The sequence below is a fragment of the Condylura cristata genome, unplaced genomic scaffold (genome assembly GCF_000260355.1).
Source record: "Condylura cristata isolate star-nosed mole 26May11 unplaced genomic scaffold, ConCri1.0 scaffold00006, whole genome shotgun sequence".
In the NCBI taxonomy this organism is placed as follows: Eukaryota; Metazoa; Chordata; class Mammalia; order Eulipotyphla; family Talpidae; genus Condylura; species Condylura cristata.
Window position 1 is genome coordinate 40,767,798 of NW_004567107.1, and position 15,364 is coordinate 40,783,161.

Below are 15,364 nucleotides of genomic sequence, written 5' to 3' on the forward strand. Positions count from 1 at the left end.
CAGGAGAGGTCTGCCACGCCATGTGGTCACCTCCGGGGCAGGCGGGAATCGAACTCATGCGGAAGTGGCTTTAGCTTCTGAGTGCTGTGCTTTAACCCACTGCGCCACCAGTGAGGGCTGGTTCTCAAACTTTTTAGACTCTTAAACCTTGGCTCCATGTCTGCTGCTGTGGCACAGGGATGAAGGAGCCATCTCAGTTTTTGTTAAAGTGCCAGCGAGCTGTTACTACTCATTATTGCCTCTGCATCATTAGTACAAATGGCAGCACAACATAAAAGGCAAATACTGCCTTAGTGTTATTATTTGAATCGTTTTGACCTTGTGAATCCCCTGATAGGTCTTGGGAACCCTCGGGAGTCCCTGAAGCACACTTTGAGAGCCACTGCACTGTCCTTAGTATAGTCACATTTTCTTTTCAGACCATCTACTTTAATGAGGCTCCAAGTGGTTTTCATCTTATTTGGCCTTCATGACCTACATGTAAGGCCCTACTTTGTTCTAATAAATTTTTTTATATGTCTGTTTATGGGACATCCACTTTTTGGATTATTTATAACTTTTCATGCCACACTGAATTCTCCCCACTTTCCAACACCTTTTTGAAGCACCCTTCACCATTGTCTTTTTATACTTATTTCCTCCTAATACCATATCTGAATCTTATGCCCTTTCCTTCCATGGGGCTACTAAGAGTCCTTAGAATCTCTTGCTCTGTCCTTCTTTGTGTTATTTATTTTTAAAAAAGATTTAGTTCTATTCATTTAATCATACAAGAACTGGGATACAGGCCAGAGATTTGCGGGATGGTGGGGGCGGGGGTGGGTGAGAGGATTCACCAGAGGCAGAGTGGGGAGCAGAACAGGCAGATCTACTGAAATACACTGCCGAGGGAGGCAGCAGGCAGGTCAGGAGAGGTCTGCCTAGGGATTGAACTTGTGCTGCAGTGCTAGTGATAGCTTGATAGTGCTGTGTCTGTAACCCCTGCACCACCAGGGAGACCCCCTCTCTGGAATTTTCTCACAAACCAATTCAAACAGTGACCCAAAACCTTCCCGGATCCCTCTGTCCATGAGTAAGCTACCTCTTTTCTTGCTTCTTGACAAGTTGTGGTATCAGGAATATTTATTTAACCTTGATATAGCTGAGGCCTTCCTGCTGTTTCCTGGAGAGGCACATAAGCGTGGTGAAATACCCAGCCACCACACCACCACCCCCCCCAATTTCCATGATCTCGGAAAGTCCAAATCACTTCCCACAATTTTCATGAATGTCTGGTCCCCTCTGCTGCCAATTCCTGCTTCTGTTTTATCTGAGATTACCACAGATGCAAAATTTCATCTCCTTTGCCAGTTTTCAGTTTAAAAAAAAAAAACTTACTGCATTGAGTGTCCAAAAGTGCTGGCATTGACTTGTCTTTCCTGAAGATCTGGTGGTCGAGGCTTCCCCAGGCAGGCACACTGCCCTCCACTCACCACATAAGGCTTCCAATCATTCCTGGGTTTTACTCTCCCATTTTTCTTCTTACCTCTCGATACTACTGTAATTCTGAAAAACTTTTAGGGTAACTTGGAAACTCACATGCTACAGGGTACCCCAAGTGGCTTAAGAACATATTTCTTCAAACTATGACACCGCTCTCCTTAAGACAAGCTCTGGTCAATACAATTTTGTGCGGATGGCTTGGGCATGGCCAGCCACTAGTGCCTAGTACTGTCTCTTTACCTGCTTCTGGGGTGCGGGGGAGGTCGTGACTCTTATACACCTAGGTATCCATCTGCTGCAGCCCCTTTCATGGTCACAGAATAGTCACTTAATAAATATTTAAACTGAAGTCAGTCACTGGCTTTATATAAAATATTAACATTTCCCTAAGCATAACTTCATTAGCAAGCTAAATTGACTTTAGCGATTATATATATAAATGGCTCTGAAGTTTATCTATGGTGTAAGGGTGGAAAGGAATTGATGGATGGGGGAGGAAACTGACCACCTTCGTATTTCTACCCAGCCTTTCTCAGACTTACCAGGGGAGTCCAAAACAGCATAGCAATTGTGGTGCTTTTGTGCTTTAAAATAAGTCACACATGTCCCCAGGCAGTCAACTTCCAGGTGTCCAAGCTGGGAACACCCTTGGGGAGTGGCCACTTTCCATGGGTGGGCTGGGAGCCTCCTCTGGGCCCCAACAGTGAGCCCCCAGCTCCTGGTCACCCTGCTTTCTCAGTGAGGAGCCTCGCCCCAGGGGGAGGCTGCTTAATACCCAGAGGACTGCCTAATGACCTGTGATCTGTATGCCAAGCCGGCCTTCTGCTTTGTCTTTAATCCTCACTTTGGCTTTTTGTTCTTGGAGTGGTTGGAATAGATTCGGGTTTGGATTTCCTTCATTTGTAATAATTCTAGAATGTCATATACTGTGAAATGCTAAGTAGGGCTGAGCAGTAAAGCTGCTTAAAAATCCCACCAGTATGCTACAGCCCATCATTTCTAAATCTGATTAACACTCAGCACCTGCCAACCAGCAGGGACGATTACAGGCTCATGTTTTAAATTCTTTTTGTGTTGTTGCTTCCCTCACTTCCCTACTGAGGGAAATCCAACATACAGCACTGAGGAGTTAGGAAGTCACAGCCTCACTTGAGTTGTATTAGTATTAATTACCTGTGCAGATCTTGGATAATTGAAGCAATTACTCTTCATTTCAGCTCCAGGGCCTGGAATGGATGGTTTCCCTGTATAATAACAATTTGAACGGAATCTTAGCTGACGAAATGGGGCTAGGGAAGACCATACAGACCATTGCACTCATCACTTATCTGATGGAGCACAAACGACTCAATGGCCCCTATCTCATCATTGTTCCCCTTTCGTAAGTAAAGTCATTTATTCCACAGCTATCTTTCTGTATGTTGCAGATCACCCTGTCAGTAGCCTGCCCTCGTTTTTCATTTAAAGCAGAATTATAACATGGAGTGGTATTACAAAGGAACATGTAATCTGGATTTAGGTTTTCATTTCCCAGTCCTCACTTCAGCCCTCCCCCAGCCTCTCTGATTGGCTGTTTAAGCTGGGGACCTAGTCACTTGATTGGCCATCAGCGTGGTCTTCAGAGCCTGCGCAGTGCACAGGGTCTTTGTCATCACTCCTGAAGTGGCCCCAAAGGGGAAATTTTTTTTTCTTTGTAAGATTTCTTTTTCCTTGTTCCAGATCCAAAAAGTTACACATACTTTTTTGTTTGCTTGTTTTTAACCTCCCTTTATGGTAGCAAGACCGAAACCAAAATCCTAACTATGAATTTTGTATTTTGCACTGACCTCAGCCTGTGCACTTTGTGTCAGTGATTTACTTCACAGGGACAGGTCTTTGCTGTTCACTGTTAAACTCCCAGTGCCTTGCCCACTGTGCGCTCCTGGTAGGTGTTTGGCGGAGGCTTCTGAGAGAAGCTCGCAGCTGCCCCTTTTGGGTGCGCTCTCTGACTGTGGGTGTTAGTCTGCATTAGTGTTCACTGAAATCTTAGAGTTCTCAGTGCTAATGCAAACTTGGGTGGAGAAAAAAAGTAAGGGTGCTATTTTTATATTTTCTTCAAGTTTTATCAAAATGAGAACTGCTTGTGCAACTTTTTAATCTGTATAATCTACATTCATAGTACTTAAATGTCCATTGCAGTTTACCTCCATTTTGAACATATATTCTGCTTTTTATCTATAATTTTCATGTTCTGACTTGTATGTTAGGGTGGTGCTTTCAGAGATTTATAAGATAGTCATTGAATATTCCTTTCCTGCTTCTTCTTGGCAGTTTTATTTAATATTTTCATGTGCTTTTATAATTTCCTCTTCCTAACTCCATGTTTCTCTGAGCTTCAAGTCATACTTTTAAAGACTCCCCGCATCACCCTAACTATGGACAACCCTTAGTACACTATTAGAATTTCAGTTTTTCTCCTCGATGCATTCTTTAATTTTTTTATGAGGCTTTTTTTATGAACCTTCAGACCAACCTGCCGTGTCTTATGGCTGCTTATTTCTAACTTATCTCTTGGTTCCACACCTTTCAAATAAATATGTAGTTGAGACATGCTGTGTTCTCTCATCTCTTTCAAGGTGAGGCCTGAAAATGAATAAGAATATTTTTGTAACCACTGATTTATATACAAATCTCTTTTTTCTGTATTTTTATTGTTGTTGTTCCGTAGGACTTTATCTAACTGGACATATGAATTTGACAAATGGGCTCCGTCTGTGGTGAAAATTTCTTACAAGGTTTGGAGTGTTGTATTTATATATAAATGTGGGAAAGCGAAAAATAGACCCTATTTTCTTCATTCCATATGCACATCTGTGAACTGTATTTGGTTGTAAAGTTTTGTCATGTACATCATGTACTAAACAGTGAGAGTTAATCATCCCAAGAAGATTACTGTAATAAACCATAATTACTTTCAGATAGTGAAATGCAGAAGAAAATTGTTAATTATCATATTGCGAGGTTTCTGATGAGAGTAATACAAATGACAAATATCACACATTCCGCGTGCTGCTGCCTGGCTCGCTGTCGGCTGCTGCCGGGCCCACTGTTCCTGCAAAGTCAGGCAATTACCCAGGTGCTGGGCAGCCTGCTGGCGGCTCCCACAGAAATGCAGCCTTTCAGCAGAGCAGCGGGTTCTCCTCTACCCCAGGACGCTGTAATTTCCTCTCTTCCCCTCCCCTCTGCCAGTCTTCAGTGGGAAAGCCTCTGGATAAGGGTCTGAAAAGTGTCCAAATGTGTGCGATTTCGCTAGGCACTTTCTTCCTGGATAATGGGGCTGTATATGATCGTATATGTGCAATCGGCAGTCACGTGGCTGGGCTCCATTAAGCCATGAATAGTGAGAAATAACACACGTCCTCCCATTGGGTGAGATGTATATTTTTTTCCTTTTCACTCAGGGCACCCCTGCCATGCGACGCTCCCTCGTTCCCCAGCTGCGGAGTGGCAAATTCAACGTCCTTCTGACTACTTACGAGTACATTATAAAAGACAAGCACATTCTTGCAAAGGTATGTTTTATAAAAAAAAAAAAAAAGTCTTTTATCTCTAATTATGGACCATCACACCAGAGCGTAAAATATTCCCCAAATTATCCTCACTAGTATAATTTGATCCTTTGATGGCTACTCCCCCCTCTTTCTGTGTCTCTCGGAATCTAATATATTTTGGCCGTGGGTTTTAATTGTATGCAAGATGTGGGGGTTTTCTTCTTCATTTTCTTTGGTATTATTTCCTGGGCGTCTCATTGATCCTGGCACTCTGACCTAGATCCTCTCCTAGGTAATGAGTTCACATTTTTTTATGAAGATTCACCTGGGTTTCTCCTGCAATTCTCTTTTTCTCTGACAACCCCGAATGTGCCTGTGGAAGAAATAATTGTTTTTGTTGCCCTGGGTTATTGTCAGTGGTGTAACTTCATTCCTCTTGTGCTTTTGTCTCTTCAGAGATGAGTAGGCTCTGCTCCATATGGTCTTCTCCATATGAACATTTATCCAAGCTGTGGATTTTGTGCTATCCCTGCTTAAGATTTCCATGGTAAAATCCTGGGCTCTGATTATTTCACTGAGGGCTGTATCTGTGACTATTTATTTGGAGCTGAGAAAGACTTGTTTCCTGCCTGCGACCAACCTGTCTCCATTTGTATGTCTTAAGTTGTCCTGTAGCTATAAAATAGTGTTTTTTCCCCATTTATATCATTTTCCTTCCTAAATTTGTCTATGAAATGATGGAGGTAGTTTCATTTATGGATCAAATATGAAAACTTAATTTTTTTCCTTGGGTAATTTCTTTTACCCTGTGGTGTTTTGAAAGCACTATAATCTGAAAGTAAGTTGTGGCCAGGATTGAAGAGAATCCCTATTTATGGGGTCTGGTCTATCTCTGCATTAAACTTTTGTCTAGGAACTGAGAGTTCCTTTCATGCCACCATAGGAAATAACATAAAGGAGATAGGACCCGAGGGGAGGTTTAATAATTGAGATGGCACTGGCAACAATGCTGCGTTCCTGTAACTCAGGCTCAGAGATGAATTTGGCAGTGTCAGAAATGATGTGTTTTCAATATTACTGTGGGAACGTGTTTGTACATTTGAGAGCCTTAAAAAAAATTCATATTGTGACTTCTGTCTATGTGTTTGAAAATTCATCCGAGATGCCTGGTAATGAGATGTATTGCCTTTATTTGTTACTGGAGAAATGAAGCTATGGAAAAGGGATAGTAATTTTTTTTCCCCAAGTGCAAGGCCTAATTAGTAGGAGAACCAGGAAAAAAAATCAGAGGCCTCTAATTCCTTGTTTATTATTCTGTAAACAAAATTAGACAGGAAAGTACACTTAGAATATTGATTTAAATACATTTTCATCTGCTGGACTCTACGCTACTGGTATGGTTAGGGCAGTTGATCATACAACTTTACTCTTAGAACACTTTTTTTTTAAGATAGTGGGGGAAGGAGAAATACAAAGCTCTGGTGGTGTCTTTTAACCTGTATGTCCTAGCCTAATGGATGATGTTATTCCTTTGCCACTGACTGGTGCTTCTAATGAGGAGGGTGAGGCCTGGGTAGAACACATAGCTGTCTCCCTCCTCGCTGTCGGAGTTTTGCAGTGAAATCAGGACATCTGAGCACCAGATGCTTTTCTTGGCCACGGCCACTGCTTTGTAGAGATCAGGGAGGCTCAGTGGACTTTTTCATTGTTCTCCCTTTAAGAAACTGAGAACAATGACCTTCAAGAGGGCTGAAGGGTAAGATATGAGGCAGGAAGGAGGCTGTGTATAGGCTCAGGAAGGAAGATTGTGTCACATGATCATTCTTTACTTTTGAAGTTACAACAGTCCTGCTGGGAGAGCCTATGTCTTTGTTTACATCTGAAGTTCTGACCTAAGTAGAGCAATGACATGTTAGCCTCTCCCTCCCTCTCTACCAATACTTAGATTCTTTCATTTCAAATACCTAAGACCTGAGGGGGTTTAGACCTCATAGACCTGGCAGCTAAGGAATACCCCTATCTGAGATTTGCCACATCTTGTAATATTTTAAAAGGAATTAATTTTCAGATTTTTATGTGAAATAGTCCAACTTTTAAATGTTAGCAACTAGTTCAGATTCTCTATTTAAAAAGAACATGGAGCAGAATCCTAAACGTAGGAGGCAGTCTATGTAATAGACAGGAAGGCTTGAAGTCAGACTATCTCAGCCATGGGTACCTACTGTCCTTCTGGCCAACCCAGTCACTGCTTCAGGTGGAAAGCTGTCATCTGTACTCACGATGAGTAGAGGTAGCGTGGTCCTTCAGTCTGGGACAGCTGTCATGATTTGGCATTAATGAGAAAGGGTAGGATGGAGAAATACAGACACTAGTCCTGACCTAACCATTTCATTTTGGGCTCAAGTTTTCTTCTATGTGAGAGGGTGATTTGGAATCACGTAGCCTCTAAAGGAACATTGTTGTCATAACATTCCATTATTCCAGGACGTAATACATGCTCTATCAGCTGCAAGAAAAAGACCATCTGTTGAGTCTTTGATCCTAAGCAAAACCACACCCTATCAGTACAAAGTGCAGGTTCTTTGGTTTGTCACACCACCACTTGCCTGATGGAAGTCACTTGTGCACCCCTCCTCTTGTGTTATAGATTCGGTGGAAATACATGATCGTGGACGAAGGCCACCGAATGAAGAATCACCACTGCAAGCTGACTCAAGTCCTCAATACGCATTATGTGGCTCCTAGAAGGATCCTCTTGACCGGGACCCCACTGCAGAATAAACTTCCAGAACTCTGGGCTCTCCTTAACTTTCTCCTCCCCACAATTTTTAAGAGCTGCAGCACATTCGAACAGTGGTTTAATGCTCCATTTGCCATGACTGGAGAAAGGGTACTGGCCTAACTTTTATTTTTACACTGCACAGCAAAAAAAAAATAATAAAATTAAGAACTTAAAGCTGAAAACACTAGAGCCACAGAAAATCCATAGGATGGTTTACAGTGTCACTTACTTTACCAGTCATTGGATGGATCTGTTCTCATTTCAAGGTTATTTTTCCATCCTAAGAATATGGATCTAGTGAGGGACTTAGGATCTAGGTGAATTTAAAATCTAGGACATCCAACCCCCTTTATCTCTTGCCAAGACATTAGCCGGATGCCAGAGAATGTTCCTGACTGGCAGAATGCTCAAGTACAGCAAATGTAGAAATATTTTTTGAATCAGTCTATCCAGATCAACTGAACCAACTGGACAAAACCCTAAAATCAATATTTTCTTGTTATAAACTTGAGCATTTCCTGAAACTTCTTCCACATAAAATTGTGTAAAGCAAAAGTACTTTACACTAATTTTCTGTACATGTTTTAGATCTTAGTGTGAGTCTCAGTGTACATAAATGCTTAAGTCCCAGGGTAGCCATTTCCAAATTTCTTCTTATTCCTTCCAATGTCTTCTCTTAAATGTGATTTATGAAGGGAGGACATGGGCCATTGCAAGAAAAGAAACCAGGCCATGTTCTTTTGATTAGTGCTTTCTTAACTATAGTAATGAAAAGCTACTAAAAATGCTGTAGGGAAATTGATGTTGAAACTATTTGGCCCCTTAACTTTGAGGTATGTTATAGGTACATTGCCAGTAGTTACTTGGTTTGACCATTTGTTGAAAGTAATGTCAATCAGCTCTGCCCCCTGGAGGTTAGTGGAGAATGGTGAAGGAGAAAGTGTGGGATTTTTACTAATAGGACCAAACCTGATCATGGTCAAAAGGCAGAAAAAGGAAAACAGTAGGGTAGAGAGGCTTAGAAACCCAACACCACAAACTGGGACCTACTCTTGTTCCTTGCTTACTATTCAAATCTTATCCTGTTGGTATGTTTCTCTACACAAGACAAAATTCAGAGCCTAATTTGAATGCTTGAACCTTAAGGACACACTAACTTTTGTCCCTTTCCTGGTGTTCTGTCTTAATCTTTAGTCAGCCTTTACTGCCAGTCATAGGCCATAAAACACTGAACTTTTACCAGCACTGACCTAAAACTGGTAGCTTTCTGGGCCTTTTGGAATAGTACTTAGCTTAAGACAAAGACTCCCATTTAGAGGCTATTTTATTGCTAGGTAAGTGATTAGGAAGAGAATTCTGAAGTGTACTTGACACAGGTAGAAACCTGACTTTAAATGTATTTAAGATTTCAATCACATTGAGTAATAAATGTAACAAACATTTCGTGCATCCTTGTAAAAAATCAAGCTCATCTAAGGTCCTCTTGTAGGTTGACTTAAATGAAGAAGAGACTATACTGATCATCAGACGTCTACATAAGGTGTTGAGACCATTTTTACTGAGGAGACTGAAGAAAGAAGTTGAATCCCAGCTTCCAGAAAAAGTAGGTTGTGAATTTAAAAGTGGTTTTTCCCCGGTGGTTAATGTGAAGTACCTGCAATATGGAATTGTGTTTTTAACAGCAGCACAATAGTTACAAGTAGCTTAGAAAGATCTGAAAGATTTTTTTTTTTTTTGCTTGACAGGCATTAGGTGGGTTACTGTAGAGACAGAAAGGCAATTGTAGCATTTTCAGCCTGATTTTAAAAAGGTTTAGAGCAGATTTTGGAAACTCATAAGTTCGTTGAGTCTCGTCACATCTTAACTTGAACTTATATGCCTTGACGTTGCCTTAATTAAAATGTTTTCAATTTAGTTTTTTTTTTTTAATCACTAACTTTGTTGATTCACTCTTGCAAAGCACTAGGGAAGTGTTCTCTGTGCTCATGAGTCAAATAAGGATAGGCATTTGGAACTTTTATCAAACATTTGCTACAGTTCATGGAAATCTATGTAAAACTGGATACTTGTTGTATCAGCTTTCTGATATTAACTGAAAAGTAGAGTTGTTCCAAGTTGTAGTCACATCACATAATGATCTCAACCATGATCTTTATACTACACCAGAAAAGTTAAGCTCCTGTGAATGTTTAAGTGAGTATTTTCAGTTTGCTTTCTGGACACTGAGTTTTCATGCTTCAGGATGTCCTCAAAGTCCTTAGCTCCACATCTTTTGGTTGGACTTGGGTATTAGTTTAATACATTTAGGATCATATTTTGGAACCATATACGAGTTCTGAGTTTCATTCTCTTCTGGATAGATGGTTTGGCATTGTATACTATTTGTTGCATGAGATATTTTGAGTTTTCTCTTTAGAAGAGCCAATTCTGAAATGTGTTATTTTTGCATCATTGTGTTTTTCTGTGTAACAGCTCTGTTTTTTGGACAGATTGATTCATCCTGTTCATTTTTAAGTGGGAGTTGGCAAGCTAGTTTGCAAAGTTGATCACTTTGCTAAGAGAGAATTTTGTTCTCTAATCCCCTATTCATTAACAGTTGGGGAAAAAATTAAAAATAAATATGGCTCTTGCACCATGCTTATCCCTGCAAAAGCCTAAATATTTAAGTATTTTGCTACTGAATGCATCCTGGGGAATTGAACACTGTTAGTATTCCTTTGACTTCCTGTGGTCTTAGTGTCTTTGGGCAGCCTACTTTCTGTTAAAGATGCAGTATGATTATTGATTAGTTAAGCTGAGGAATGGGCAAGCAGTCATGTGACTAACTGGAATTACTTCCTGAGAAACTTGTCACTGAGATCTGCACATTACAGAGATGGAATCTAAAAATTAAAATTTTTCCCAATCTTCATTTTTTCTTTATAAGAGAAAATAATAGAACTAACTGAAGTACTTCATTTATTCATTCCATAAGTTATTAATCTTTCTTATACCCAGGTCTGACTAATACAGAGAGATTTAAAACACACACAAACACACTTTATTGGAAGTATTTCCTGCTTTAGAAAACCCATTTTAGGGCCCTCCCTGGTGGCACAAACTTAGCACTACAAAACTAGCCCCAGCCACTTCAGATGGAATTCGAGCAGACCTCTCCTGTCTTGCCTGCTGCTCCCCTCAGCAGTGTACTTCATTCATCTGCCTGTTTTGCTTCCCACTCTGTCGCTGGTGAGACACCGCTAGACACCGCTAGCCCATACCCCAGTTCTGTAGACATAAATAAATCTTTTTTAAAAATCCATTTTATAGAACTTGAAACTTTTGCAGCACAAAAATTATGGGGTGGTCTGTTATATCACGTAGCAATTCTTTGCTTTTCTAAAATATTTCATGGTTCCTTGTGCAAGAGAGCTTCCTATACTTGGTAAACTTTTTTTTTTTAAGATTTATTTTTTTATGAATATAGAACTGGGGTACAGGCCAGAGGTGTGGGGGCAGTAAGAGGATTCACCAGAGACAGAGCCGGGAGCAGAACAGACCAACTGATGAAGTACACTGCTGAGGGAAGCAGCAGGCGGGTCAGGAGAGGTCTGCCACACCATATGGGTCACCTGCAGGGCAGGAGATCGAACTCACACTGAAGTGTCTGCGGCCAGCTTGCAAGTGCTGCGCCCTAACCCATTGCATCACCAGGGAGGGCCCTGGTAAGCTTTTTAAAAATATATATTTACCCTTAGATTTTCAAGAGCATGTCTCCTGAATAAGGCAGAGTTGTGCTCCTTAATACTCCGAGTATTATATTTGAAATATGTAAAGTATCCTTATGGGATATATTATATGTGGGTAAGTTGCCCACATATAATATAGTGGGTGGAAATCATGGTCTCTGTCCATCCTAGTGGACATGGATTTCCACTGCATTCTCCATCTCTTACTTGGGAGTGTGAACTTGGGTGAGTCCTATCACTCCATGGGTCTCAGTGTTCTCACCAGTGAACTGGAAAATAGATAGCACCTGCTTCATAAAATCATTGAGAGAATTAAATGGATATAGTACTCATAGTACTATGCCAGGCATAGTGTCAGCTGCTAATAGCAGATTGCTAATTTTCTACCTATTATTGCCTCTATTAGTAATGGGAAGTTCCACTTTCCTACTCACTTTGCACATTCTGTGATTCTTGCATTTTCTGTGCCTGGCCAGTTCCTAAACCTTTCAAGCTCAGTGGGAGAACTCATCACTGTGCATGTATATATCTGATCATTGTGGATGTGGCTTGGCCGTTGTTCATTCTCTACTTTTTCTGCCTTGGTAGGATTTCTTGCCTGGCGAAAATTGGCCATTTAAGTATCCTTCCTAGGGGAAGGAGATTTCTTCTTCCACCATATGATTATAGCCATAAACAGCAGTTTCTTTATCAGCCTATTGTAAGGCATCCAGAGAGGAATTATGGCTGATGGCAGCAAGGAGCCAAATATTTCGGTCATTCTCAAACGTTTTCATAAAAAAGAATCAGCTAGGAAAGTGTTTTTCAATTTTATTTTTTAATTTACTTATGATAGAATTTATTCTTTCCATTGTATAGTTCTACAAGTTTGACAAATGCATAATTATGTTAAACATATCTACAATCCAATACAGATTAATTCTACCTGTCTGTGCCCCCGAATTACCTGCTCTTCCCACTTAATACGCAAACCCTCTCTCCACTAAATCTCTCACACAACCATTACTTTGTTCTCCATCCCTACCAGTTTCCCTTTCTGAATGTTGTGTGAATGGAATCAGACAACATGTCTGATCTGACCATTTGCATCTACTTTCTTTCATGTAGCATAATGATTCTGAGATTCATCCAGGCTGTTTCACATATAAACAGTTGGTTCATTTTTACTGTTGAATAGTATTCTCTATATGGATGCACCAGATTTATTCATTTCTTTGAGGGACATTAGGGTTGTTTCTAATTTTTAGTGCCTGTAGATAAATTTTGCTATAATTGTTTGGGTATAGATTTTTGTGTGAATGAAATAAACACCTAGGCGTGGGGTTGCTTTGTCACATAGTAAATATATGTAAAACTTCATATGAATGATAAATGAATCGCTGCCTTAACTACCTAAGCCACTTTGTCATCCATTAGCAATGTATGAGCATTGTGCTGCCTCCATTTTTACCAGTTCATAGTATTGTCCAGCTTTTAATATTTTTAGCCATCTCAGTAGTTGAGTACAGTAGCTTGTGATTTTTTTGGTTTTTTTTTTTGTTTTGTTTTTTTATTTTTGGAGGTGAGGTGTACTCACACAGAGCAATGGCATGACAGTTACTCATCTAACCCGTCAGTTGAAGGATTCAGGTACTCACATGCTTTGGGGCAAGGTCTCCAGACTACACTCAGGCATGTGTGTGGGAGGGGAAAGGATAGAAATTTGCTTTGGGTGCAGAAAGAAAATTTTGGGGCTCCCCTTTATGTTAATTTTTAAAAATTAAAAAATTCTGATATTTGACATAGAGATGGACACTAGCCCCTTGTGGTGTAGAAGTCGACATACAAGTGCCTGAACTGGACTAGGCCACGTAGCTGATCCCCGAGAAAACACCAGGGGCACTGTCTCCTGGGGAATCAGAGCCCCCACTCATCCTCACAGCCTGGCTCATGCATTTTTCTGCCTATTTTGTGGCGTTGTGGACTTTCCTAAAAGGATTTGGGGTGATCTGACCTGAACTAAACCAACACCCTCCTCCTGCACAATGGCTAATGGACTTAAAATAATTCTACAAGGGACTGCAGATTGAAATTAAATAATATAAGCATAGGTGAATTATGGAAAAAGGCAGCCCTGGCTTCATTCCTATTCCTGTTGTGGATCTTTAGTGGCCACCTCATAGCGTAGATAGCTGGAATTTGCCATCTAAAAAAATTAGTCATCAGCCTGCTCCCTTCCAGTATGGGTACATGTATTTACCCATGCCCTGAAAGTAACTTAAAGCATTAATATCAGCACAGGTATAAAATTCATAAATGGACATAGGGGCTTGTATGGAGAGAATGTGCATTAACATGTCTTTCTGTTAAGGGAATGCCATCCAAAGAGCTTAGTTATCACTTATTTGAGGTAAATGAAAGGGAAAACTGACTATGACAGATAAGGTGATTGGAGGAGATTTCTTAAGAGTTCTCAAGGTAGAGTGTGATTTAGAAAGGAAGAACCTGAGAAAAAGCACCCCTCCCCCCAAGACCTGGTGACAAGCATCAGTCACAAAGCTTGGAGTTGTTTGGGGAGATACAAGGAACAAACATGAAATATAGCTGGGAAGCTGAGGATGGTAATTTTGATCATGTGCATCAAAGCAGCTTCTGACACCCTGTAGTGGTGTGAGGAGGAGGGAAAGGGACTGCCCTGCCTGTGGGGTGCTGGCATCCCTACTTGTGGTATTGTTGGCATGCTACCTGCCTCCTGCCCCCCCAACACTTTGACCTCTAGCACTTAGCGGGAACTTACTAATGGGAAGGGGGCAGAGGGTCCTGCCCCTAATTCTTGATTTGCCTCGCCTTAATGCACTTAAAAACAAGTGTCAGCGCTTCCTCCACACCTTGGAAGGGGTAGTCAGCATGGAGCCAAGTGAAAGTGAACGTGAAGACAGAACTGGGAAGCCCGAAAGTCTCTTTGGTCATGACTCCTTAGCTTGCAAGAGTAGACTGTTTCCAATCCTAACTACTATTAAGTAACCTCAAGAGGAGCAGCATGGTGGGGGAGAGTCTGAGCAAAGAGGGAAGGAAGTGCTATAGACTATAGTAGTGAGCTGTGGGTGATTTGGTGGTGGGTACACTACTGTGGCAATACCTGCTGGGGTACCCTATTATTACGTCTATTAAAAATAAATTGATTAGGGCCCTCCCTGGTGGCACAGCGTGTTAAAGCACAACACTGAGAAGCTAAAGCCACTTCAGCATGAGTTAGATCCCTGCCCCAGAGGTGATCCACATGGCGTGGCAGACCTCTCCTGGCCCACCTGCTGCTCCTCTCAGCAGTGTACTTCATCGATCTGCCTGTTCTGCTCCCCACTCTGTCCCTAGTAAATCCTCTCACCCTCCGCATCTCTGGCCTGTACCCCAGTTCTGTATGAGTAAATAAATAAATCTTTTTAAAAAGTAATAATAATAAATTGATTAAAAAATAAATAAAATAAAAACTAGCCCATTCTTTCATCACAGTGGCTGCTCACTCTCCCAGGTGGAATTCGTCATTATAAAGTACTGTTTAAGATGCCCGGGCTCTGAAGTCAAATCATTTGGGCATGATTATAAACTCAGGTTCCCTGGAAGCAAATATGGGCTAAACACTACACCACATACACTTCAGCGACATCTTTGAAGACACAGCACCCAATGCAAAGATAGTGAAGGCAAGGATAAACTCAGGTTCCTGGTTGTGGTGCTATCCATGTAGTCAAATTTTGGGGAGGGGACAGCAGGGAGTTGGAAGGCAGAAAGAACAATGTCATTTCCAGCCAGTCACTTAACCTTTCTGATACTTGGGTTTCTTATCTATCAAACATGGATGCTAA

At 41.1% G+C, this 15,364-nt stretch overlaps 1 protein-coding gene across 1 annotated transcript in view; it reads left to right on the top strand.

The window, feature by feature from the left end:
* SMARCA2 (SWI/SNF related, matrix associated, actin dependent regulator of chromatin, subfamily a, member 2) overlaps positions 1-15,364 on the top strand; it is a 167,259-nt gene that overhangs the window by 58,864 nt on the left and 93,031 nt on the right. Inside the window, exons 15-19 of the mRNA XM_004677627.2 lie at positions 2,700-2,863; positions 4,190-4,256; positions 4,923-5,033; positions 7,660-7,902; positions 9,284-9,397. Of these exons, the coding sequence (XP_004677684.1) occupies positions 2,700-2,863; positions 4,190-4,256; positions 4,923-5,033; positions 7,660-7,902; positions 9,284-9,397 (699 nt within the window). The remainder of the gene's footprint in view (positions 1-2,699; positions 2,864-4,189; positions 4,257-4,922; positions 5,034-7,659; positions 7,903-9,283; positions 9,398-15,364) is intronic.